The sequence below is a fragment of the Dipodomys merriami genome, unplaced genomic scaffold (genome assembly GCF_024711535.1).
Source record: "Dipodomys merriami isolate MVZ:Mamm:240054 unplaced genomic scaffold, mDipMer1.0.p SCAF_28, whole genome shotgun sequence".
Classification (NCBI taxonomy): domain Eukaryota; kingdom Metazoa; phylum Chordata; class Mammalia; order Rodentia; family Heteromyidae; genus Dipodomys; species Dipodomys merriami.
The window spans coordinates 3,947,877-3,973,755 of NW_027204270.1; the positions used below are offsets into that span (position 1 = coordinate 3,947,877).

Here is a 25,879-nt window from a genome sequence, read left to right on the forward strand (position 1 = left end):
CCACGCTGCCCGCCTTTGCACCCCAAGTCCCGCCCCGGCAGTGTGTAAAGGAAGGGAAACCCAAGACAGACAGACGTGAGACGCGAGACGCGTGTCTCTGTCCCTGTCCCCGGGCGGAGGCTGCGGAGGCTGCGCAGGCCGCAGGCCTGGCCCGTGGCCCGTGGCGGCGGCACTTACGGCGGCTTCGGCCTCTTGCTTCTTCTGCAGGATGTCACTGGCGGTGTTCTCCCTCTGCTTCTCCAACTCCCTGCACGAGAGAACACGAGCCGCACACGTCAACCAGGGGTCACCCTGCACACTACCCTGCACACCACCACACACGTGTCACCTCACACACCACTGCACATCACCACGTCACCCACACACCTCATACACCACTGCGTATCACCACACACCACCACACGTGGCACCTCACACCATACACGTCACCACACACGAACCCACATGCCACCTCACATCACACAGCAATCCCACACGTGACACCTTACACACCACGGCGCGTCACCACACATGACCCTGCATAGCACGTCACCCCTACATGTGTCACCTCACACACATCCCCCGCCATCACACATCACCCCCAAAGATCACCACACACGAACCCGCATGCCACCTCACATGTCACCCCATGTCATGTGACACCACCACACGTCACCGCACATGACCCCACACATTACCTGCCACCCCATACATGCCACCCACACGCTACTGCACACATCCCCACGCATGCCCCCCATATGTCCCCCACAGGAGCTACTTCCCACATCACCACACGTCACCCAACACGTGTCGCCTCACACATCACTGCACACGCCACCCTGCCTGTGCCCACACGTTCCCCGCACACGTCCCCCTGGCTGTGTGTGATGAGCCTCCATTTCTGGGACTGCAGAGTTATCTGTGGGAGGTTCCTGCCCCTCAGCTGGGCCCAGGGGCCTCGCCAGCATCGCCGCCCCGCCCCGCCCCACCCGAGCCTTCTGGATTGCTAGGGAGGCTTCTGGTAGGAGGAGCAGCAGCACTTTCACTCAGTCGGCAAAGGCCCAAGGAGGAAGTCCCTCCCCGCAGCCCGCAGGCTCCGCGTTGCGCTGCGCTGTGCTACCTTGCGCAGTCAACAAGGCCCCAGCCTGCCCGGCTTCTGAGCGCGGGTGACGGCACCCAAGCAGGGCCCTTCCTCCCAAACTCAGCGAGGCCAGCAGGAGGAGAAGGACCCTGCTTGCTTCTTGGAGTCCCGGTTGAGTCCTTTTTCAAAGGAGGAATGCAAAGGGGAGCCCCCAACCTTGCCGCCACCGCCTCCCCTTACAGAGGCCGGCAGAGCCCAGCGAGGCTCTCGTTTAACATCCTCTGCTAGGGTCCCACACGGCCCCAGCTTAAAGGCGAGGCGCGGGAGGCGTGGGTGGCGCAGTGACCCCCGCGACCTGGGCGCGCCCGTGTCCGCGCACTCACTTCTCCTTCTGCGCCCTGAGGTACGGCTTGATGATGAGCCGGTGCATGGCGAAGTACAGCACGAGAGGCCCCGCCGTGGCGTAGAACACAGCGCTGGGCAGCAGCTGGTCCGTCAGGTGGATGGGGAAGAAGTAGGTCTGACTGGCCCTGTTCAGCCTGGGGAAAGAGCAAAGACAGAACCCCACCGTGAGCTGTGCGGGCAGGGCAGGCCGGCGGGGGCCTCGCGCCCAGGGCGGCAGCCCCCACATGTTCTCCAGGGCACGCTGGGCCGCGGCGAAGAGCGGCCATGGCACTGAGCAGGGCGCCCACAGCCAACGTCCGTCCCCATGCGGTGAGGGCGACTCAACACCGTGCCCGTGGGGTCTCTAAGTTAGCAGCTCTGCCGCAGCGATGGCCGAGGGGTCCTGGCCACACGCGGGGAAGACAAGTGCGCGGCTTGGGCTGGTCCCCACGTGTAGCACGCAGGACTCGAAGCCTGTGGTGTCGGAAATGAAGACGGTAGAGTACGGAATGAAGATCAGCCAGAAGCAGGCACACACAGACGGGCAGAGATGGAGAAACAGGGTCTGACAGCTTTCCTGTGTTACTGTTTTGGGGTTTGGGTCATGTTAGAGTGTGCATACTAGCCAACGAGAAAGAACAAAGAGCAAGCGCAGGTGTTAGCACTAATACATAAGGAGGCAGAAGAGAATGAGGAGGAGGGCTGTGGATATAGGCTTAGTGTGCGCTCTGCAGCACCACAAACAAGATTAAAAAAAAGGCAACATCTGCCAGGCGGGGGGTGCTCACGCCTGAAATTCTGGCTACTAAGGAGGGATCTAAGTATCATGGTTCAAAGACAGCCCAGGCAGCAAAGTCCCTGTGAGACTCTTATCTCCAATTAACCACTCAAAAACCGGAAGTGGCGCTGTAGTAGAGCACTAGCCTTGAGCACAGAGCTTAGGGACAGCACCCTGAGTTCAAGCCCCACAACCAAAAAGATGACATTTCATCCTTGAAACAGAAACTATAGAAAGCTATCAAATGGATAAACCACACCGCCCTTCAGAAGTGGAGACACTAAATGGTTCAAGAGCAACAGTGTCAGCTTGTAGTGAAAAAATTTGTCAGGAGCACAAGGCTGAGTCCACACCCCCGGAACACATATAAGCCCTACAAATTAGAGACGGCACTGTTCCTCTAAGAAACTGGCAGCTCCTCCCCTCAGCAAAGCCAGGGAGTTGAATTCTGTCAATCACGGCCTGTATCAACTGCAGAAGGCACGTTCACCTCCGTGTGTGCATGGTAGAAGCACCAGGACCCCCACATCTTGGGCCGTAAGACAGGTCTGCAGAGGAAGGAGGACCGAGCTCAAGTTGTAGAGCGCCAGTCTTGAGCAGAAAAAGCTAACGGTTCAAACTCCAGTACTGGTACAGTAACAACAACCAGTAACCCCACCCTAAACAAAAACAAAAATCACAAACACGAAATAACGAAGTTGACTTTTTTTTTGTTTGTTTTGTTCTTTTTTTTTTTTTGCTGGTAGTGGGGCCTGAACTCTGGGCCTGGGCGCTGTCCCTCGGCTCTTCAGCTCAAGGCTAGCGCTCTACCACTTGAGCCACAGCGCCACTTCCAGCTTTTTCTGGTTATGTGGTGCTGAGGAATGGAACCCAGGGCCTCATGCATGCAAGGCAAGCACTCTACCACTGAGCCACCTTCCCAGCCCCTATGTTTATGAAATGAATTACCAAGAATCTTCTTACAAAGAAAAGCAAATCCAAACTTAGACAATCTTACTAGTAAATTCTACCAAAAACGAGGAAGCAATAACTTCCCACTGTTATAGACTTTGTCAGAAAGCCAAGAAAGGCATACCCTAACTTATTTTACAAGCCTTTCACAGCTCATTCCCCAACCTAACAAATGCACAATAAAAATGGAAAGTTACAGACCAGTATCCTTCATAAATATACACACAAATGTCCCTACTAAGATATTTAGCACATCCAATTAAGCAATATAGAGAAAGGATGATGTCATGATTAATGGATCCCTCCCCCCATCCCAGGAATAAAGTCAGGGCTCACACCTGTAATCCCAACTACTCAGGAGGAGATGGAGATGGATCACAGTTCAAAGGCCAGCTTGGGCAACTGAGTTCCAGAAACCTGCTCTGAACCAATAACCTGGGTGTGGAGGCACCCTCTGTGGTACCAGCTATGAGGAAGGCCACGGGAAGGAGGATCTAGTGGTCTGCGGCTGGCTGTGGGCGAGGCTCCCGTGGTAGAAGGTCTGCACAGAGAATGTGAGCCCTAAGTTCAACCTTCAGTACTGATAACAAAAAACAAAAAACAACATAAAAACTAGTACTTCAAGCCGGGCGCCAGTGGCTCACGCCTGTAATCCTAGCTACCCAGGCTGCCTAGACAAAAAGGTCATCTTTCAAACCAAAAAGCTGGGCATGTACATGGCTGTCCCCACGTCCCCACAGGAAGCACAAACAGGAGGACCACGGCCCAGGCTGTCAAGGTATACACAAGAGACCCTGGCTGAAGAATAAGGGAAGCAGAAAAACAGGGTTAGGGCTGGGCACTGTGGGCTCATACCTGTCATCCTGGCTACTCATGAGGCTGAGAGCTGAGGATGGAGGTTCAAAGCCAGCCTGGGCAGGAAAGTCTGTGAGACTTTTCCAATAAACCACAAAAAGCCAGAAGTGGAGCTGTGGCTCCAGTGGTAGAACACTGGCCTTGAGCCAAAAATTCAAGGACTGCATCCAAGCCCAGAGTTCAAGCCCCAGACAGACAGACAGACAGACAGACAGACAGACAGACAGACAGACACACACACACACACACACACACACACACACACACACACACGCACACACACACACACGCACACACACACACAGAGTTGAGGCATGGCTCAAGTGAATAGTGCCTGTCTAGCAAGCATAACACTCTGAGCTGCTAAAACTGGGGCTCATCTGATAAATGAACCAAGTCAGCAAAGCACGACTACCTGCTTTTGCTGAAACTGAACCCTGAAAATATGAAATGCGTCAAAATCTAAAACATCAGTCAAAATGCAGGCCACGAACCTGCTGCAGAAGTTACTTCAGTGAAGCAAGTAAGTGTACACAGGAACACTTGTGCCACGTCTAGGCTTTGGTCCACCCCCCTCCCCCCATACGCTCCCTGTGTCACGCAAGCGTCCTGAGGTCTGGCGAGTGGAACCCGCGCGCGCACGCGCAGCACCGAGGGACAGACTGTTCATGGCCAGCACGCCCAGCCACGCCACCACAGAAACTCAGCTGGAATGAAAATGCATCTTCCATCCAAGCCTTCCCATGAGAATCCAACTGATAAAAAACTCAGGTTATAAAGGAGGAGGTGAACACAGGAATCTAACAGCTCCGCTCACCTGCACTAACCTTGGGCTCCCCACCTGTCTGAGGGGAGGGCGAGGCGGGTTTTGAACTTGGTAAGCGGCTTTGGCTCATTTGCAGAACTGTGATGAGCTGCTTTCAGACAGGCAAACATCGAGTGCTGTTCAAGAGCCAAGCCTGGGCCGGGCGCTGGTGGCTCATACCTGTCATCCTAGCTACTCAGGAGGCTGAGATTTGAGGATCGAGGTTCAAAGCCAGCCTGGGCAGGAAAGACCGTGAGATTCTTACCTCCAATAAATCACTCAGAAAACCGGAAGTGGTGCTGTGGCTCAAGTGGTAGAGCGCTTGCCTTGAGCTGAAGAGCTGAGGGACAGCGCCCAGACCCTGAGTTCAAGCCCCACGACTGGCCAAAAAAAAAGAAAAGAGAGAGAGCCAAGCCTGGCCCGGAGCAGAGGCCGCAGTGTAAAAGCCTGCCCAGGCCGAGTGAGAGGGGTGGGGCTGCTCTGGGGCAGGGCGCTGAGGAGGGGCAGCCCCAGTGATTGGTGAGAGGACAGAGGAGGCCAGCAGAGAGACAGCCGCGGTTCTAAGCGGGATGACGCGGGGGGATTCCTCCCTCTGCAAGGGCAGTGGTGTGGGGAGAGGGTCAGATGGGTCAGACTGAGCAGGGAAGTGTGATGATGGCCAACGCCAAGCAGCAAACAGGAGCTCCCATCCCTAGGCGGGAAAGCCTGCGGGCAGAGAAAGCTTGGGAAGGGTGTTTGCACGAACTCGTATCCAGGTCTTGGATGTGTGACACTTGAGTGGCTGATATCTTCGCGAAGCTGGGGAGGAGGACTAGATTGCAGTCTGTCCCCTGGCAGCCACAGAGCACGGGTGCAGGCATGCTTTGGTGTCTTATGTAACACGACAGAGTATTCCACCATTCCTCTGCATTTTAGATCATCATTCCATGAACACATGTTCAACACAAATGCACTCTCCCTGCCAACGTTTTGTTTTTATTGGGACAGGCTGTTACTATGTGTTTCAGGTTGGCCTTGAATTCACAATCTTGTAGCACTGGGATTATAGGCATGTGACACCACACCAGGCTGCATTTGAATCGGAGACGGCTGAGTCCCAGGATGTGGTGCCATGGATACAGAGGGCTGGCTGTGTGGAGAAGCTGCGAGGCTTAAAAAGTCCTCTGTGCGTCAAAGTGCTGAAGGTAATGAGCCCAGACAAGACCGTGCTCCACAGTGGAGCCTCCAGGTAGGAGCCCAGCCTGGGGAGCTGCAAGGCAAGAGGCCACCTGGGCAAAGGGGCTGCACTCAAGCTGGACCTGGATGAAGAGCTCCCCCTGGTCGGGGCCCTCCTGATGGCTGAGGAAAGCTAGAGAGTATCACAAAAAGCGAGGGCGCTTCTGAAGAGCAGTCAGGCTGCAGACTGCCAGCACCCGGCAGGCAGGCTCCCTGCCGCGGGAGGCGAGGTGCGAGTGCATGCTGAACCTCTTGCCGTCCTCCATCTCTGTCGCAAAGCCAAGAGAGAAGCAGCTATAGCTTTCTTTTTGTTGGTCATAAGGCTTGAACTCCGGGCCTGGGCGCTGTCCTTCAGCTCTTCAGCTCAAGGCGAGCACTCTACCGCTTGAGCCACACTGCCACTTCTGGTTTTCTAGTGCTTTACTGGAGATGAGCCTCGCAGACTTTCCTGCCCGCTCTGGCTTTGAACCATGATTCTCAGATCTCAGCCTCCTGAGTAGCAGGTGTGAGCCACTGGCGCCCGGCTGCAGCTATAGCTTTAACAACAAAATACAAAGCAAAGGCCCTTCCATCCATAGTTTAGTTGTCTTTTTTTTTTTTTTTTGGTTGGTGGCACTGGGGTCTGAACCCAGGACCTGGTGCTGGCTAGACAGATGCTCCACCACTTGAATCACTTCACCAGGTCCTTCACCCTTCACTAGTGAAGCCACCAGACATTCCATGACCAGAAAGAGCCACGCTCAACTTACTTGACTTTGAGAGACACACCCTGCGGGACTCCGATGCTGACAGCGGCACCCAGGACACTGTGCCTGGAGATCTTCCTCTCCGCGCCATACTCCACGATCGTCCCAAAGAAGCCCGCCCTGCGGGGGGCAGGGGCAGCAGTCAGCACCGACTCCCTCAGATCAGAGCCTGGCTGCCTGTGCCCCCGCCCCAGAAAGACCTGGGGACGCCGTGGGGATCTCCAGAAGCTGGCGCCATGCAGGGCAGCCCTTCCGCCAGAGCTGATGACTTACTTGAGCGAGCCCTTCACTCGAGTCTGCTCGTCGTCTTGGAACTTGTGCTGATAGCTGATGAGAGCAAAGGAGTGGGGGATGCCCAGCTGCGGAGACAGAGTGGAGGCTGAGGCTGGCCCCGCGCTCCGGGAAGACGGTGTCTGCGCTCCCCTAGCCGCTGGGCATCTGCCCGGCCCAGCCTCTGCAGGGCTGCCACAGGTGTGAGACTGGGCTGTGATCTGCCACGTGTAGGACCGGACCACTGTCACCGGCAGACACGCTAAATAGCGCGTGGGTGAAAACTGGAAGATGTCATGTCTAACTTTAGGACAAACAAGAACTTCTGCCCACAGGGAACCCCCGTTGCTGGGCAGCGGCTGTGGTGGGAGGTGAGGAGCAGTGAGTGGATCTGAGGGCCCTTCCCGACCATCCCGTCTTCCCACAGCCTGCCTGGGGTAGCGGCCGGTGCCCTTCCACCCAGGGCTCCCACCCAACGTGAGGTTCTCTCGCAGGGGATGTGGAAACGCCACCCGAGAACGCAGGAAATAGTTCTTGAGCGCCCCACTTTGTCTGCACCCCTGCTCCAGGGGGACGGAAGAGCGCGTGGCCGGCAGGAGCCGTCTTCCCCTCACCTGCAGGGCCACAGTGAAGTGGCTGGTCTTGGTGTCGCGGACGATGCTGGTGTTCATGGCTGACTGGATGCCCCACCGCCACTGCAGGTAGCCCACGGTGTTCTTGTCCAGGTTCCGAGCCAGGACGGTGGTGAGGCCGGGCCGGACTCCACGGGATGAAAACTGCAGAGCACAGTTTGTCGTCACAAAGCTGGGGGACATAGAAAGGTCTGGATGACACCTGCTCTGTGGTTGCCTGGGCCAGGGTAAGATCTTGCTTGTCACACTCCCATGAGTCCCTGGGCCGGCTCCTGCCAAGGCAGGCAGAATGAGGGTGTGGCGGGCGGCCACAGATGCCCTCTCCTGCCAGAGGCACTGAACACAGGGATTGTACACAGGGGACTGCAAGCCCGCTGCAGGTCAGGTCTCTCACTGCAGGTCAGTCCCCCCCCCCTCGCTGCAGGTCAGTTCCCCCCGCTGCAGGTCAGTCCCCCCACTGCAGGTCAGTCCCCCCACTGCAGGTCAGTCCCCCCACTGCAGGTCAGTCCCCCCCCACTGCAGGTCAGTTCCCCCCCACTGCAGGTCAGTCCCCCCCCCCACTGCAGGTCAGTCCCCCCCCCCGCTGCAGGTCAGTCCCCCCCCGCTGCAGGTCAGTCCCCCCCCCCCACTGCAGGTCAGTCCCCCCACTGCAGGTCAGTCCCCCCACTGCAGGTCAGTTCCCCCCTACTGCAGGTCAGTCCCCCCCCCCACTGCAGGTCAGTTCCCCCCACTGCAGGTCAGTCCCCCCACTGCAGGTCAGTCCCCCCCCCACTGCAGGTCAGTCCCCCCACTGCAGGTCAGTTCCCCCCCCCACTGCAGGTCAGTCCCCCCCCCCGCTGCAGGTCAGTTCCCCCCCCCGCTGCAGGTCAGTCCCCCCCCCACTGCAGGTCAGTCCCCCCCTACTGCAGGTCAGTCCCCCCCCCCACTGCAGGTCAGTTCCCCCCACTGCAGGTCAGTCCCCCCACTGCAGGTCAGTCCCCCCCCCACTGCAGGTCAGTCCCCCCCCACTGCAGGTCAGTCCCCCCCCACTGCAGGTCAGTCCCCCCCCACTGCAGGTCAGTCCCCCCCCCCTCGCTGCAGGTCAGTTTCCCCCCCCCACTGCAGGTCAGTTCTCTCCCCCCCCCTCGCTGCAGGTCAGTCCCCCCCCGCTGCAGGTCAGTCCCCCCCCCTCGCTGCAGGTCAGTTCTCTCCCCCCCCCGCTGCAGGTCAGTTCCCCCCCCCGCTGCAGGTCAGTCCCCCCCCACTGCAGGTCAGTTTCCCCCCCACTGCAGGTCAGTCCCCCCCCCACTGCAGGTCAGTTCCCCCCACTGCAGGTCAGTCCCCCCCCACTGCAGGTCAGTCCCCCCCCCACTGCAGGTCAGTTCCCCCCACTGCAGGTCAGTTCCCCCCACTGCAGGTCAGTTCCCCCCACTGCAGGTCAGTTCCCCCCACTGCAGGTCAGTCCCCCCCCACTGCAGGTCAGTTCCCCCCACTGCAGGTCAGTTCCCCCCACTGCAGGTCAGTCCCCCCCCACTGCAGGTCAGTCCCCCCCCCCGCTGCAGGTCAGTTCCCCCCCCCACTGCAGGTCAGTTCTCTCCCCCACTGCAGGTCAGTCCCCCCCCCACTGCAGGTCAGTTTCCCCCCCACTGCAGGTCAGTCCCCCCCCACTGCAGGTCAGTCCCCCCCCCACTGCAGGTCAGTTCTCTCCCCCCCCCCCCCCGCTGCAGGTCAGTTCCCCCGCTGCACGTCAGTCCCCCCCCTGCAGGTCAGTTCCTCCACCACAGCTCGGTTCATTCAATGCAGGTCAGTTCCCCTGGGCTCACAAAGCAGCCCTGGCATTGCCAGTGTGCAGCAGTGTCAGAACCACTCACTTTGGTCCTGTTCTGGACCATGGAAGTCAGAATTTCTGGGTGGGGACACAGTATCAATCTATGTAAAAAGCTGCCATCATGGGCCTAGAGGAGTAGCTCAGGCGGAAGAGCATCTGCCTGGCAAGTGTGAGGTCAGAGTTCAAACTCCAACACTGAGCCGGGCGCTGGTGGCTCACGCCTGTAATCCTAGCTACTCAGGAGGTTGAGATCTGAGGATCGAGGCTCAAAGCCAGCCCGGGCAGGAAAGTCCGCGAGACTCCTATCTCCAATAAACCACTCGAAAAACTGGAAGTGGCGCTGTGGCTCAAGTGGTAGAGCACTCACCCTGAGTTGAGCTGAAGAGCTCAGGGACAGCGCCCAAGCCCAGAGTTCAAGCCCCACGACTGACAAAACAAAAACAAAAACAAGAAAACCCCCAAACTCCAACACTGACAAACCCCACGCTCCATCCAGCAAGGTAATCCTGATGCACATCCATGGGCTGTAGCAAAAGCTACTTTCTGTGTGCGCAATGCTAGTCAGCTTCCTGAGAGAGCAGCACCACCTCCTGGCCAAAAGCAGGTATTTCACCCTCATAGACCTGACAACACCATAGCTTCATGCCTGCACCTGTGAGCCTGGGGGACAAGGACAACACCCCCACAGGACCAGCAGGCTGACAGCTCCAAGTGGGGGAAACTTGTAAGCACAGAGGCAAGGCCCGGCCCAGGCAGTCTCATTCCCCAGTCCAGAGCGCTTCCCACTCATACTGCCAGGCCCCGGGTCAGGACCCTGGCATCTCCCCGCCCAAATGCCCTTCATCACAGAACATGCAGGTCCTGCCTTCTATACCACAGAGCCCGCTCTCATATTTACCATCTTGGTGTGAGATTACGGAACAGCTTGAGACCAAATAAAGGTCCTTGTAAGTCCCCAGCTCCGAATTCCAACTGTTGGAAAATGAAAACAACAAAGGATTAGGTGTGTGCCTCTGGCCAGTTCCCTGCCTGGTTCTGAGCTCTTGCCAGGGTTCTACATAGAGGGAGTGGTGGATTCCTGAGTCTCGGCTTCATCTCTGTCCCTGGAGGTGACTGCTGCCCCAGGTTTACTGGAAGCTCAGGCTGCAGAAAGGGCTCCTTTCTGCAGGAAAGGCTGCTTGTCCCTGGGCCCCTCCCTGCTGTGGTTAGGTGTGTTCCCTCCCAAACGACCCCTCTGCATTCCCCTTATCCCCCAAGGCCTCCCAGGGAGCTGGGGTGGGCTTCTGGGGTCTCATGTAAAAGCCCCTTGGTGTAGTTCCGCACTGCCAGGGTCTTGGAGTTGCAGCCGTTCGGGCTGCCTCAGTGGGCAGCAGCCCGTCATGTTGACGCGCTGCAGCTGCCTTTCTGGAGTGGCCACCGCACAGGAGAGCCTATTCTAAGGACTCCTCAGACCCGAGGGCCTGCAAATGCCTTCGTTTGATATTCAGTCCTGTTACAGCACCACTTGGCCCCAGTCGGCTGGAGGGGCCGCTTTTACGGGGGCCAGGCAGTCTGGCCCATGGCCTTACCTCTCCCCACCCCTTGGCAGAAGTGACTCTCCGAAGAGCAAAGTTGATGGAGCCCCCTCCGTTGCCATTCTGGGTGGAGAGGCTTCCGGAGAGGATGGCGGTGTCTGTAGCTGTCAAGGGTGCCTGGGGAAAAACATCTCCCGGTAACAATGGAGGCAAAGCCAGGCTAGCACCAGCACTGGGTAGGCACCCTGTCAGGGCGCGGCCTTGGGCAGAGCCGCCTGACCGCGCTGCTTCCCTCCCCCTTGGTCACGAGGACTGCCTGTGGCCATGAAAGATTTTAAGGGGCACGTTCCCCAAGCTCAGGGACACAGAGCCAAAGCTGGGTTGGCAGTGTGTGGATGGCAGGAACTACAGTGGCTTCGTGCCTGCCACCTGGGACTCCCGGGCTGCTCCAGAACCTGCCACGGGGCTCCGAGAGGTACAGAAGGCCTGCGCGGCTGCAGACCGGCAGCGCTGGGAAGGGCAGGTTGCTCTGAGCAGACTCCACCTGCAGGCTGTACCTCAAGCAGGAAGGAATGGCCTAAGCTGGCCTCCATCCAGGAGACTGAGTAGGAGCATGCGCAGTGGGCAGGAAGGTGACCTGGCTGGTGGCCCCTGGCCCAGGGCGCAGAGCTGCCACTGCCTCGCGGCACATCGTGGAGTGTGCCCAGACACGAGTGCTGTCTTTTTTCAATGCTGTGTGGAGGCCTGCCTGCCTTCTCTCCTAATCTCAACCACTGCAACCCTGGGCTTCTCCTTCTCTGACTATTAATACCAGAAGGACTAGGGACGGTGGGAGCCACGTGCCCCAGCCCCGCTCCTTCTGCCCGCTCCTGCGTGGTGAGAGCGGAGTGCACAGCTTTGTGAGTCGCTAAGGGCAGCCTTCCATCAGTGAAGATGTGGAACCCTAGCAGGCTCTCCCTCCAGCTGCCTGCTGAGCCTCGTGAACGGGAGCCCGCGCTGCACTGAGCTGGTGCACTTTACCTCGATGGACTGAGATATATGCATTTTATTAATTTCAATCTGTGGAAAGCCACTTCCAGACACATCTTCATACTCCTCGTCATAGCGATCGAAGAGGTCGGTGGCATCTACACCAACGCTGATGGTCCCCTGCGCACAGAAACAAGTGGGAGGCAGTGAGCGCACAGGGCAGAGACTGCGAACCCCACCCTGCACCAGGCCCCGGCTCCGTCTTGCACCCAGGCAGCCCCACCACACACGTCAGTTCACCCCTAAGAGCTGCAGAATCTGTGGCTCCCGCAGCTAGAAACCAACTGGACCAGCAGCAGCAGCCTGTGGCCTGTGGAGGGATGACACCCTAAGGACAAGCAGGGATGAGCACGAGGGGCGAGGCAACACCAGGAGGCACTCAGGAGACTCCGGGGCACGTGCAGCATGATGACACAGGAAGATGCACACACAGAACACACTAGCAACAGATGGGAGATTTAAAAGCTGCTCTGTGGATCACACCTGTCATCCTAGCTACTCAGGAAGCCGAGATCTGAGGATCAAGGTTCAAAGCCAGCCTGGGCAGGAAAGTCTCTGAGACTCTTATCTCCAATTAACCATTCAAAAACTGGAAGTGGTGTTATGGCTCAAGTGGTAGAACACTAGCATGAGCACAAAGAGGCTCAGGGATAGCGCCAAGACCCTGAGTTGCAACCTCCAGGATGGAAAGAAAGAAAGAAAGAAAGAAAGAAAGAAAGAAAGAAAGAAAGAAAGAAAGAAAGAAAGAAAGAAAGAAAGAAAGAAAGAAAGAAAGAAAGAAGGAAGGAAGGAAGGAAGGAAAGAAAGAAAGAAAGAAAGGAAGAAAGAGAGAAAGAGAGAGAGAGAGAGAGAAAGAGAGAGAAAGAGAGAAAGAAAGCTGCTCTGTTATCCACAGTTAATTTGAAAATTATGAGAAGTCCATACTAATTTTTACCAGTTTTGCTAACTGATAAAATATTCCTTATATAAAAAACCAGTGTTCATTACATTCTTCCAAAGTCCCAAGACATTTCACGTGGGTATTTTTAACTCAATGTAAAAAACGTCACCATACATACTTGTATTAAATTGCAGCCCAACTTAAAAAACAAAACAAACTTTTTACTGAGGTTTAACTTACATATAAACTGTATTCATCTTAAGTGCATAATTTGAGTTTTTTAAAATTTTCTGTTGGTACTGGGACTTGAACTCAGGGCCTCATGCTTACTCAGGTATTACTCTATTATTTGAGCCATGCTTGTAACCCTGTTTTTTTTTTTTTTTTTGGTCCAGTAGTGGGGCCTGAACTCGGCCTGGGCACTGTCCCTCAGCTCTTCAGCTCAAGGCTAGCACTCTACCACTTGAGCCACAGCACCACTTCCAGCTTTTTGCTTATGTGGTGCTGAGGAATCGAACCCAGGGCCTCATGCATGCAAGGCAAGCGCTCTACCACTGAGCCACCTTCCCAGCCCGTTTTTTTTTTTTTTAAAGTTTTATGAATATTTTTAAATTTTTATTTTTTTGTTATGTGGTACCAAGGAATCAAACCCAGGGCCTCATGCGTACTAGGCAAACACTACCACTAAGCCACATTCCTTGCCCTTGTTGGCGATTTTGGAGATGGAGTCTTGTGGACTTTTCTACTTTGGCTGGTTTTGGACTGATCTTCTGAATCTCAGCCACCTGAGCAGCAGGAGTACAGGCATGAGACACTAGTGTCTGGCTTTCAATGAATTTTGAAAGATGAATACACTCATGAATCCACCTCTAAAATCATGACAGAACATTTCTTTCATCCTCAAAGTATGCTGGTAGGAGTGTTTTCATTTTAAATGGTTAGGGTTTTCCCTGCGGGGAGCTGGGAACCCAAGGTTTGTCACCTCCCAGGTTAGTTTGGTCAGCAGACTTCATACCCGTTGGCAGCCTGGGCCCTGCAGTGGCCCAGGTACTTACTTGTAGCATAAGGCCAGCCAGTCCCAACAACAACTTCACCACAAACACCACTACTTTTTTGGTGCTGATCCTGGGGCTTGAACTTGGGGCCTGGATGTGGTCCCTGAGCTTTTTTTTTTTTGTTGTTGTTGTTGGTTGTGGGGTTTGAACTCTGGGCTTGGGCTCTGTCCCTCAGCTCTTCAGCTCAAGGTGAATGCTCTACTGCTTGAGCCACAGCACCACTTCAGGTTTTCTGGTGGTTAATTGGAGATAAGAGGCTCACAGACTTTTCTGCTTGGGCTGGCTATGAACCAGGATCCTCAGATCTCAGCCTCCTGAGTAGCTAGGATTACAGGTGTGAGCCACAGCACCTGGCTTACAACTTTACTTCTAAGGAGAGACATCAGACTTGACAAATGCCTCTGTGAACTCAAAACTTCCACACTGAATGTGAAACTATTTTGTAGGGAACTTCTAAAGCCAATCACACCAAGGACCCCATGGGAGAAGAAATACACTTAGAATTTGCTGCAGTCCATACTTACGGAAAATGCAGTTTTCAAAAGCTACAAATATTTTGGTGTATTTATAGCATAGCAGTTACTAATACAGAAAGTAATTAATGCACTCTTGGGATGACTTGATTCTGAATGTAAACATCCTGCCCTCAAGCAGTATAGAAACTGTTGTGTAAGCTGAGCAGCATGGCTCAGACCTGTAATCCTAGATACTTGGAAGATGAGATGAGAAGGATCAAGGTTGGAGGCCAGTCCAGGCAGTTTGCGAGACCTCTTGCTCAACCACTAGCTGGGGAAGCTGGCATGTACCTGTCATCCCAGCTATGGAGGGAACTGTAAAATGGGGTCACAGCCTGGGCTAGCTTGGGCAAAAATCAGACCCTCTGTTACCCTATCCCGGGGAGGGTGTGTGTGGCTCAAGTGGTAAGTATGAGGGCCTGAGTTCCAAACCCAGTACCACTCCAAACCTCAAACCAAAACAAAAACAAATTAAAAAAAAGCTCCATGTAACAAAATAAAGAAAAAAAAAAAAAACTGCTGTTGTGAGCCACTTGGAGTGGTCAGTTATATAGCAATCCAACACCCAGAACATCTACACTACAGAACACCGACACTGGAGACACAACATACAGAACACTGACACTGGAGGCACAACACACACAGAACACTGACAGTGGAGACACAACATGCAGTCAGAACAGACACTGAGACACACAGGGTGGTGAACTGACGTACATGCTACCTGCAAAAATATTGCCTCTACCCCTCTGTACAGTATTTTCACAATAAACTTATTAAAAAAAATATCACCTCTGCTCTAGGCGACACATCCCGACTCTGTATATGTGTTTAATTTTGGGGGCTTGAACTCAAGATCTTATGCTTTTGTTTAGCTTTTTTGGCTCAAGAATGGTACTCTAGGGGCTGGAAAAGTGGCTTAGTGGTAGAGTGCTTGCCTAGCATGCATGAACCCTAGGTTTGATTCCTCAGTACCACATATACAGAAAAAGCTGGAAGTGGTGCTGTGGCTCAAGTGGTAGAGTACTAGCCTTGAGCACAAGAAGTTCAGGGACAGTGCCCAGGCCCTAAGTTCAAGCCCTAGGACTGGCCAAAAAAAAAAAAGCTGGAAGTGGAGCTGTGGCTCAAGTGGTAGAGTGCTTGCCATGAGCAAAAGAAGCTAAGGGAGCATGCTCAGGCCCTGGGTTCAGGCCTTGGGGGGTTGGGGGGCGAGGGGAAGAATCTCACAGACTTTTCTGGCTGGGTTGGCTATGAACTGTGATCCTCAGATCCTGAATGGCTAAGACTACAGGTGTGAGCCACCAGTGTTGGACCCCACATATGTTTTTAGTGTTCATAATTGTTACAATTTAAGTTTTTTTACAGTCTAGCCTCAAGCATGTGATCGGTGTGATTATAGGTATGCACATCATATCCCACTCAGGAAGCCTCTCAACTCATTCAGCAGAGGTGAATTTACAAATACAGCCCAGTTACTACTCTTCAACTACTCGGTTGTTTCTTTTTTTTTTTTTTTTTTTGTCGGTCGTGGGGCTTGAACTCTGGGCCTGGGCGCTGTCCCTCAGCTCTTCAGCTCAAGGCGAGCGCTCTACCACTTGAGCTACAGCGCCACTTCCGGTTTTCTGGTGGTTTATTGGAGATAGGAGTCTCTTGGTCTCTCCTGCCCGGGCTGGCTTTGAACCGCGATCCTCAGATCTCAGCCTCCTGAGTAGCTAGGATTACAGGCGTGAGCCACCAGCGCCCGGCTTCGGTTGTTTCTTTAGATAAGGCCACGATATGGAAAATTCCAGTGAGTCTGTGATCTTAGACTTTGGTGCTGACCCAAATCTATGGAAAACGACCAAAGCAGAAGAGTAATAGTGAGTTGGGGAGAGCGTGAGGTGAAGGGTTGACTTGGTTGATAGAATTAACTGTCTAGGAAATGACTGATGGGAGTGCTTTGAGTGACAAGGACATTTCTTTATCTTAGAGAGAGCCCTAGATGCTGCCTCCTGCTCTTGCTCCACTTTAGGGAAATAACCTTTGGGAAATAACTGCTCGAGGCACTAGAACAGATGGATTTTTTTCTCAACATGCCGAAAAGGCTGGACTGCAACTTACTATTCATTTTCACTTGTGAGACAACAGGCAATATTTTCTATAATGAAACAACCCAAGCTTGAAAGGAATGAAAAATCAGATTTGGCTGGGTGCCAAGGGCTTGTTTAAAACTGGGACACGTGTGCATGCACGCACGCACGCATACACATACTCTGTTACTGTCTGAAAAGTAAAGTCAGATTTGAATTTTGTTTTTGTTTTTTGGCCAGTCCTAGAGCTTGAACTTAAGAGACTGAGCACCTTTCCTGAGCTTCTTTTTGCTCAAGGCTAGCACTCTACCCCTGAAGCCACAATGCCACTTCCAGCCTTTTCTGAACCCAGGGCTTTGTGCATGCTAGGCAAGCACTCTACCACTAAGCCACATTCCCAGCCCCAGATTTGAACTTTGGCATAGAATCAAAAATATAAAGCATTGTTGGGCTGGTGGCTCATAACTGTAATCCTAGCTACTCAGGAGGCTGAGATCTGAGGATCACAGTTCAAAGCCAGTCTGTGAGACTCATTTCCAATTAACCCAATTAACCACCCAAAACGTGGAACTGGAGCTATGGCTCAAGTGTCTGTAGAGTGCTAGTCTTGAGAAAAAAGCAAAAGGAGAGCATCAGGTTCTGAGGTCAAGCCCATTATCACTTCCTCTTGGTGCACACTTCCGAAAGCAATTTCAACAGGTGTCATTGTTCTATGTTCACACATGCAAACAATCTACTTTGATCAGATTCAACCTTTTACCTCCTTGAACTAGTCCCCGCTTCCCTCCCCGCCCCCAGCTTTATTGAGCTAGAGTCTTGTTATATAGCTCAGGCTGGCCTTTACCCCTCAGATTCCACCTGGGATTACAGGCACGTGCACATCAGGCTCGAATAACACCATCTCTGGCTTCGATAAAGACACTGATGAGATTGAACACACGTGTCTATCTTAGTGTGCTCCTGAAAGCCTCTTCTCCCAAGAGACAGGGGAGTAACAAAAGCATACAGGGGACAGGCGACCAAGAGACAGGGGAGTAACAAAAGCACGTGGGGGACAGGTGATGTGAAAGAATCCATCCCAGGACAGACAGCAATTTGGCAGAGTTGCAACCCAACATCCACAGGCTCAAGGAATGGGGGACTAGATACCCCAGGAGTGACAGGTCAGAGAGAGCTGGACTCCTGTCCACCATGCGAGGGGTCTTGGGGCACTGAGACCCTCAGGGAGGCAGCGGCACTGCTGGCTGCTTAGGACCTCCCAAGCTTCCTCCCATCCCAGCATGCTCTGCAGTTTCTTCTCCACATGGCTGACCACTATTCACACAAGTCACCTGGACATGGGCCATGGGGTGGGCGCGGGTCCTACACAAGGGTCCTCAGGGATACTGAGACCACGGTATGTACTTGGAAATGCAGGATTCCATAGATGGATTGTTCTGAAAATATGCTCCCTTAAGTACTATAGGGGTCTTTTAAAAAACTTGTGGCATGAACTCGATCATAGGATACTGTGTTTCCCAATTTAAGCTGCCACTGACCTTTTTAGAAGATTTAAGTAATGCTGCCTCTCATTATCTCCGATGGCTTCCCCTTCCTGCCAACAACCCTGCTGAGCTGATGGAGAAGAGGTGGGAGGCTGGGGGTGTAGGGGCACACACGTCTTATCATGACCACACAGGCTGCCTGTGGCCATCCCGCCCAACTCAACACAGACCAGAAATCAGCCACAACCAAGGAGCCACCAGCACAGCTGGCACCTCAAACTTGTCAAGATGTCCTATTTGCCACCAGGATGGGGCACACACTGAGACCAACTTCCCCAGCAAGTGGAAGGGAAAGGACATCATACAAGGGACTGAAAAATAACTGTGACTGCAATGTCATGGCCACTCAATCCCCCTGGGGGTCCAGGTCGCCCATGGCTGCGGAGACGACTGATATTCACTCAGTGCTTGGCGTCCAGGTGACATCCTTTCTCCCAGAGCTGCACGGCGAGGGCTCGGGGGCGGTGGGGAGGCCTCAGTGAACTAGCCCAAGGCTCCGCATGTGAAATCCCAGGCACAGGCATCATCTTCCCACCTGAATGGGGGTATGTGTGTATGTGTGTGTGTGTACTTGGGGCTTGGACTCAGAGCCTGGGTGCTGTCCCTGAGCTTTTGTGCTTAAGGCACTTCTGGCTTTTTGGTGGTTAATTGGAGATAAGAGTCTCACAGACTTTCCTGCCTGGGCTGGCTTTGAACTGTGATCCTCAGGTCTTAGTCTCCAGAGTAGCTAGGATGACAGGCGTGAGCCACCGGTTCTCAGCTTCCACACAGTTTGAAATGCTGGCCTCCAGGTCACCAGTAGCAGCTCTGCCCGTAGCTACAGGGGAGATACCTTCCACAAAGGTATCGCTTTGAGATACGGTGAGATTTGTATATTGTCTCTGTTGTTTTGTATATTGCTACCCCATTATTCCCCCCTGGTTCTCATAGTAAAGCTTTCATCCCACCCTCCCCAGAACGGCATTGGTTACCTTGGGGTTGGTTCGCTGTTGCAACCTCCTCTCTTCCCGCTCTCTCTGCAGCCGCTCAAACTCTTCTCTGATCTCTGCTGGAGTTCTCCGCCTTTCCACAACCTGTAGGCAGAATCAAGGGAGACAGCTGAGGACCAGGAAGTAAAGACAACACAAACACACACGGGAGTGTGTACGAGCTGCCTGGGCCTAGCTCTGCTGCCTTCCTCCCCGCTTCCACTTCCGAGCTTCCCAGAAAATCAGCGAGCTGGGATGGGATCTCCACCTCCAGCTGGGAGGCCCTTCCAGCTTGTGCTTTTCCTTGGCTCTCCAGAGACTTTGACATTCTTTTATTTTCATAACTTGCCTGAGACTGCAGGAGTCTTACCAATAAAACCCCACAGTTCCAATTTCCTAAGGAGTCCTAGGTGACAATGTTAACAGGCATGCTGAGGACTAAATCTGCGCGGCCTGGGCTTGTTAGATCAGAGAATCTGGCTATGAGGGCTGAGTGGTCTAGAATCACTGCCCTTCCCACTATGAGAGGACGTGAACCGGAGCATGGAACGTGCCAGTCCAACAACCCTCTAGGACCAAACACAGGGCATGAAAACTAAGGGATGAGCAATAATGTGAGTCTGTGAGAATCTAGAGCATTCTATCAGAGCCTTTCTCATGTAGCTCACCATGAAAGGAAGACAGTCTAGTTGAGATTTCAAAGGTGGAGGCTAGCTGGGTGCTAGTGGTTCATTCCTAGTGGTAATCCTAGCTTTCAGGAAGCTAAGATCCAAGGATCGTGATTTGAAGCCAGTCCAGAGAAAGAAAGTCTGTGAAACTCGTATCTCCAATTAACTACCAAAAAGCCAGAAGTGGAGGTGTGGCTCAAGTGGTAGAGCATCAACCCTGAGCAAAAGAGAGGCAATGCTCAGGGTCTGAGTTCAAGCCTCAGTATTGGCACTAACTAAACCAACCAACCAGCCACAGAAGTGAGATGGGAAGAAAGACAAGGTCACCACACGAGTCCCCAGAGTCCCCTTCACGAATGCACTACTGTTGGCAATATGAGAACACCAAGCATGGGAGCACAGAGGGTGGGCCGAGGAATCAAACTTTTGTTGGAATTTTTTCTGATACACCGTGATAGGCGATAGAGAACAGTAATTCAGAGGAGCCAGATCATTCCGTTTCTAGTCCTATTTTATACAAGCTTTGCAGTCTGTGCATTGCAGCCCCACCGCTGGGTCAGAACTCAGGTCGTCTGGAGTGCGAGGACGCTCGCTGGCAGGTGCCTCCCTCCCCAGTGGCGCCCAGAGGCCTCTGCCATCTGCGCCTTCTCGAACAGAGTGCACGATGCTGAGTGTGTCAGGACGAAGGTGGCCGTGAGCCCCTTGTACAAGTGAGGGGGCCCAGGAACACAGCGCTCTTGTGCCTGTGCTGAGCAAATACCATACGCATTCCTGAGCTGTGTGCACATGGTTGACCACGTGCAAAACAAAAATGTGGGGCTCACTGATGCTACTACCTAAGACAACACAGATGAGACGGCAGAAGTAAAAATAATAATTACAGGGCAAGACTCAGGCATTAACAGGAAGCAAACTGAGAAGCCAGAGCAGCCAGCGCCCCTCCCAGACCCTCCTCTCAGATGTGACAAGGACAGGGAGGCCACCGAGTCTGTGGGTCTGCCCTGTCCTCCAGATGTGAAGCCACACGCCTCACTGAGGGGCAGGAGGTGGGAGCTGAGGAGCATGTCTCATACCCATATCCATGGTAAGCAGCCCCCATTTGGCTACCTCAGGCTACTGGGAACCTGTTGTTACTATCAGTCATAGGTTGCTAGAACACGTGACTACTATGTGGTCTCTCAGCTCAGAAAGTTTGAAGCCCCAGGTAGGGATCGCTGTTTTGAGTCTTTACTCCCATTTCCTGCGTGGGCAGTAGGAAGGAAGTGTCTCTCCCTTTCCCATTTCTTTCTACTTTATCCTGTTGTAATGTACTAAAATAAATTAAAAAAACCAATTAATTTGTTATTATATAGGTGATGAACAGAAGGTGTTACTGTTTCAGAAGTCAGGTAATGAGTACATTTCTTTCTTTTTTTGTCAGTTGTGCAGCTTGAACTCAGAACTTGGGCACTGTCCCTGAGCATTTTTGGTCAAGGCTAGCACTCTACCACTTTGAGCCACAATCTACTTCTAGTTTTTGAGTAGTTAATTAGAGATAAGGGTCTCATGGGGAGTTTTCTGCCTGGGCTGTCTTTGAACTGTGATGCTCAGATCTCAGCCTTTTAAGTAGCTAGGATTACAGGGGTGAGCCACCAACATCTGGCCCTGAGATTCTTACCTCCAATTCATCATAAAAAAAGCTGAAAGTGAAGCTATGGCTCAAGTGGTAGAGCGCTAGCCTTGAGCAAAAGGAGCTCAGGGACAGTGCCCAGGCTAAGTCCAAGACCCAGGACTGACCAAAGGGGGGAAAAAAAGTGTGAAGAGAAATTCAGTAAACACATAGGATCCTATTTTTCTTTCTGGATTAAAAAAATGCTATTAAATTTAACACAATGAACAAATATGGCTTTTCACCAAACCAGAGGTCAGAAGTCAATGGCCTATTAGAAATAGGCAATCGCCAGAGAGAGGGGCCTGATGGAACACAACAGGAGTGGTGGGGATTGGACACAGGTGACAGCCCACCTACCTGAGGCACAGGGCTCCTCAGACCTGCCTGCTTCTTTCCTCATGGGGGAATTCATGCATCTTAGGTAACAATTTTCAGGATTTTCCTGCCCTGACATTTTTTTTTCTTGCTGGTCCTGGGGCTTGAACTCAGGGCCTGACGCTGTCTCTGTGCTCAAGGCCAGTGCTCTACCACTTGCATTACAGCGCCACTTCTCACTTTTTTAAGTAGTTTATTGGAGATAAGAGTCTCATGGGGAGTTTTCTGCCTGGGCTGGCTTTGAACCGTGATCCTCAGATCTCAGCCTCCTGAGTAGCTAGGATTATAGGCATAAGCCACTGGTGCCTGGTGCCCTTAGTTAAATAGTAGCAAGTACAATTCGCTGTGGGGCAATCAGGAAATAGCTGCAGGTGAGACATGCATACAAGCACCAACAATTCTAGTAGCAATTTACAGCCTTACAATTTGATCCTAACCTCTTCCTTTCAGGAGACTTGTGACAGCCAGGGCAGAGCAGAACAAACAGATGTAGAGGCAGAGCTCATCCCAGCTGTCCAGGAGGCCCGATTCACATGTGCTTGCTGTATCACTCATGAATGTTAAGTGTTCTAATATATGGCAGTGAGTTCTAACTTGCAGAGTTGTTTTAGACAATGTAATCTAGCAGTTCTCATTTTTTTTGGCCAGTCCTAGGGCTTGAACTCAGGGCCTGGGCGATGTCTCTGAGCTTCATTTATTCAAGGCTAGCACTCTATCTTTTGAGCCAAGGTGCCACTTCTGGCTTTTTCTGTGTATGTGGTACTGAGGAATGGAACCCAGGGCTTCATGCCTGCAAGGCAAGCACTCTACCATTAAGCCACGTTCCCAGCCCCATGCAGTTCTCAAGTTTTTAAGCCTTTCCTAAACAAAGAATTTCATGGCGAAGGTGGAGACAGGTGGAAGAGACTGTGTCCAGACAGAACTGCCTCCTCCCACTGGCTTCTTCCCCTCCCCAGTGCTGGTGCTGGCAACCTCTCCATTTCGCTGGACATGTTAGGAAGCTAAGGACAAGCCAGACAAGTTCCAGAGTTAGCAAGTAGAACAGACAGGTCTAGAATTCAACCTCAGAATCTCAGAAAAAGGCAAGGAAGGAGACTCTGTCTCGACTAGTCTCACAGGTTGAGGGGTGCCGGATTGCCCGGAGAGGGTGCTTTATAGGCGTTTCTGACTCTTCTGGGCCACCAGACGCAGTTTCTCTTACCTCCCATCCTTCCATCTCCAGTCCTTTCTTTCCATATATATCATAGATGGCTCTGGTTTGGGGGTCACTAAGCACTGCAAGTAGAAGGTCAGACATGGTTACAAGGTGCACAAGTCACCTTTCAGTCCTTTCACAAGTCATGAGGTAGGTCTCCCTGTCCAACCACCATCTTCCTAGAGATCCTCTCCATCTTCCCCATACCTCTCCTCCTAATTACTTTTCTGATACAACTTAGGATATTTCCCATGATTTTCCTGTGGGTCCAGGCTTTTCTTAGTCCTAGGGTACAAGGTGTGCCACATGGGAGGCTGCATTGAAGGTGGCTGCTTGTAAAACAGCATATAAAGTACACTGGATTGTTAGAGATGATTCCTGTCTCAAATCAAGACTTGATTATTATTTTTCAGGAGCAGGCTAGAACTGTAAGGCATGTTTTGGTACACCCTTCTTTATTTCTTTTTCCTCCTCCCCTTCCCCCTCCCCCTCTCCCTCTTCTCCTTCTCCTTCTTCTCCTCTCTTCCTCTTCTTCTTCTTCTCTCTTCCTCTTCTTCTTGTTTTGGTCGTGGGGCTTGAACTCTGGGTGGGCCTGGGCGTTGTCTCTCAGCTCTTCAGCTCAAGGTGAGTACTCTACCACTTGAGCCACAGCGCCACTTCTGTTTTTCTGGTGATTAACTGGAGGTAAGAGTGTCACACACTTTCCTGCCCAGTCTGGCTTTGAACCATGATTCTCAGATCTCAGCCTCCTGAGTAGCTAGGATTACAGGCATGAGCCACTGGCCCATCTTTATTTCTAAAGCTTTTTCTTGATTTTCTTTTTGCTTTTCCCATGTCGTAAGTTTATTTATTTTTTTGTTGGTCATGTGCCTTGAACTCTGGGCCTGAGAGCTGTCCCTCAGCTCTTCAGCTCAAGGCTAGTGCTCTACCACTTGAGCCACAGCGCCACTTCTGGCTTTTTTCTTTTTGCTTATGTGGTGCTGAGGAATCGAACCCAGGGCCTCATACATGCAAGGCAAGTGCTCTACCAGTGAGCCACCTTCCCAGCCCCCATATCCACGTTTCTTAAGCAGACGGTGTCTCACTCTGTCGAAAGGCACAGCAAACCCAAAGTTGAGGTTATCACCACTAGTAATTGCCAGTTAGCTGCTTTCCACAGGAAATGGCCAATCTTTCAAGGCCTCCTGATGGTGATTCCCATGGTTCATGGAGGTTGTGGACCCCCCCACCCCCCCTCCCAGATGCTAGGTTCCATCAGCGCTTCTGGGGCAGCTCTGAGCAAGGGCAGACATGGAAGGTGGAAGAACTGGGTGCACTAACAACATCAACCTTCTTTTCTCATGACCATGTTGGCCCATCAGTTGAAGTACACCAGGAGCAGATTCAAGGCTGCCCAAGTGGAACTTGAACACCAGCAAAGTCAACAGTTGCTATATCCTTCCCCTACTCTGCCAAGTTCTGTTCAGGATCTTTGCATCTAATCTCCTGAGAGTTCGAATATATTTTTAGGCCTAATTAGAAAAACAATGTAAATGAGTCTATCTATATTCAAGTATAATGAGGAAGAAAGAAATGCTGACTGCTGGAAAACAGGGACCCAGACATTTTGAGCTCATCTCTTGGATTTAGTGGGAGGTGTTTATTCACTGTTCATTTCTATCTTCCTTTAGGTCAATGTGAGGCCAGGTCTGCCACTGTGCTTTCACCAACACTGGCAGGTAACTTGTTAACTCGTCCCAAACCTCCAAAACAATATGAGCAAACTATATGGATAATTCAGACAAGAGCATACAACAAAAGAACAGGCTTTGGCCAACTACCACATAAATGGTCAGAAGTATCTGTTCATTAAAATCTAATTTGTTGGGGAAACTCTAAGGTAACATATACCATGTGCTATGTGTCTATACTCAGAAGTCAATTATTTTGTGAAAAAAACATATTATCTAATTCCAAGGAGCAGGTCACCAAAGCCCCTTCTGGAATAATTTATCTTACTTGATTTTCTTTCTTTCTTTCTTTCTTTCTTTCTTTCTTTCTTTCTTTCTTTCTTTCTTTCTTTCTATCTATCTACCATTTTAAGTATTTAAAGTGCAATTCAATTGCATTAAGCACCACCCTCGCTGCTGTGGGGCCATCCGGGCTATTTTCAGAACTTTCTATTACCTCACAGAGAAGCATTAAACCCATTAGTGACTTGAATATTTCATTTATGAACGTGTCACAAATCTTTCTGTTATACATAGCTACAGGTGTAGAGGTCTGAATGACTTGGATCTATTTCTTTTCATCTTTCTTAACATCATTTGCTTTCTTGTTGAAACCGTTCTTTCTCTGAATGCTACTGAACCAATAAAATTGCTTTCAGATGAAAGAGTGCCCTTGTAGTTTCTTATAAAAATGAGAACAAAGAGAGCTTCCTGCAACACTCGGCCTCCCCGCCACGCATTCCCTTTGGAAGGCACTGGTAAACGATTCAGAACTGAATGCTCCCCTGCAATTCAGACCTGGCTCCATTACTTCACCTGGACTTTCATTTTCTACTTACTGGACACATATTGATTTCTAAAGCAGAATACTACTCTTTCAAAGGGCCCCGTCAGTAAAAAGTACTAACCTAACCACCTCTTTTATACACCTCTAAGGACTCTCTTTCGCTACCCTCCACAAATCAAGTCTCTAAGAAATCGAACATCTGCTTGGAGGGTGTTTCTTGGAGCCAAGCCCCCACTGACCTTCATAAGCCTGGTGGACAAGGTTAAATAGTCGTTCTGCTTGTGATTTGAGATCTGGGTCTCGGTGCTTGTCTGGGTGGTAAAGCATACACAGCCTCCGGTAGGCAGCTTTAAGCTCTTCAGAAGAGGCCTAAATAAAGAAAAATTCAGTTAGAGAACAATCAATGGCACTTAAACA

At 52.1% G+C, this 25,879-nt stretch overlaps 1 protein-coding gene across 1 annotated transcript in view; it reads right to left on the reverse strand.

Annotated features, from left to right (window-relative positions):
- Positions 1 to 25,879, reverse strand: part of Dnajc11 (DnaJ heat shock protein family (Hsp40) member C11) — a 47,296-nt gene that overhangs the window by 1,920 nt on the left and 19,497 nt on the right. Inside the window, exons 2-12 of the mRNA XM_070037251.1 lie at positions 25,702 to 25,831; positions 22,973 to 23,046; positions 19,081 to 19,182; positions 12,038 to 12,166; positions 11,072 to 11,194; positions 10,402 to 10,475; positions 7,679 to 7,868; positions 7,068 to 7,153; positions 6,798 to 6,914; positions 1,444 to 1,599; positions 178 to 247 (exon numbers count right to left, since the gene is read on the reverse strand). Coding sequence (XP_069893352.1) covers positions 178 to 247; positions 1,444 to 1,599; positions 6,798 to 6,914; positions 7,068 to 7,153; positions 7,679 to 7,868; positions 10,402 to 10,475; positions 11,072 to 11,194; positions 12,038 to 12,166; positions 19,081 to 19,182; positions 22,973 to 23,046; positions 25,702 to 25,831 — 1,251 coding nt within the window. The remainder of the gene's footprint in view (positions 1 to 177; positions 248 to 1,443; positions 1,600 to 6,797; positions 6,915 to 7,067; positions 7,154 to 7,678; positions 7,869 to 10,401; positions 10,476 to 11,071; positions 11,195 to 12,037; positions 12,167 to 19,080; positions 19,183 to 22,972; positions 23,047 to 25,701; positions 25,832 to 25,879) is intronic.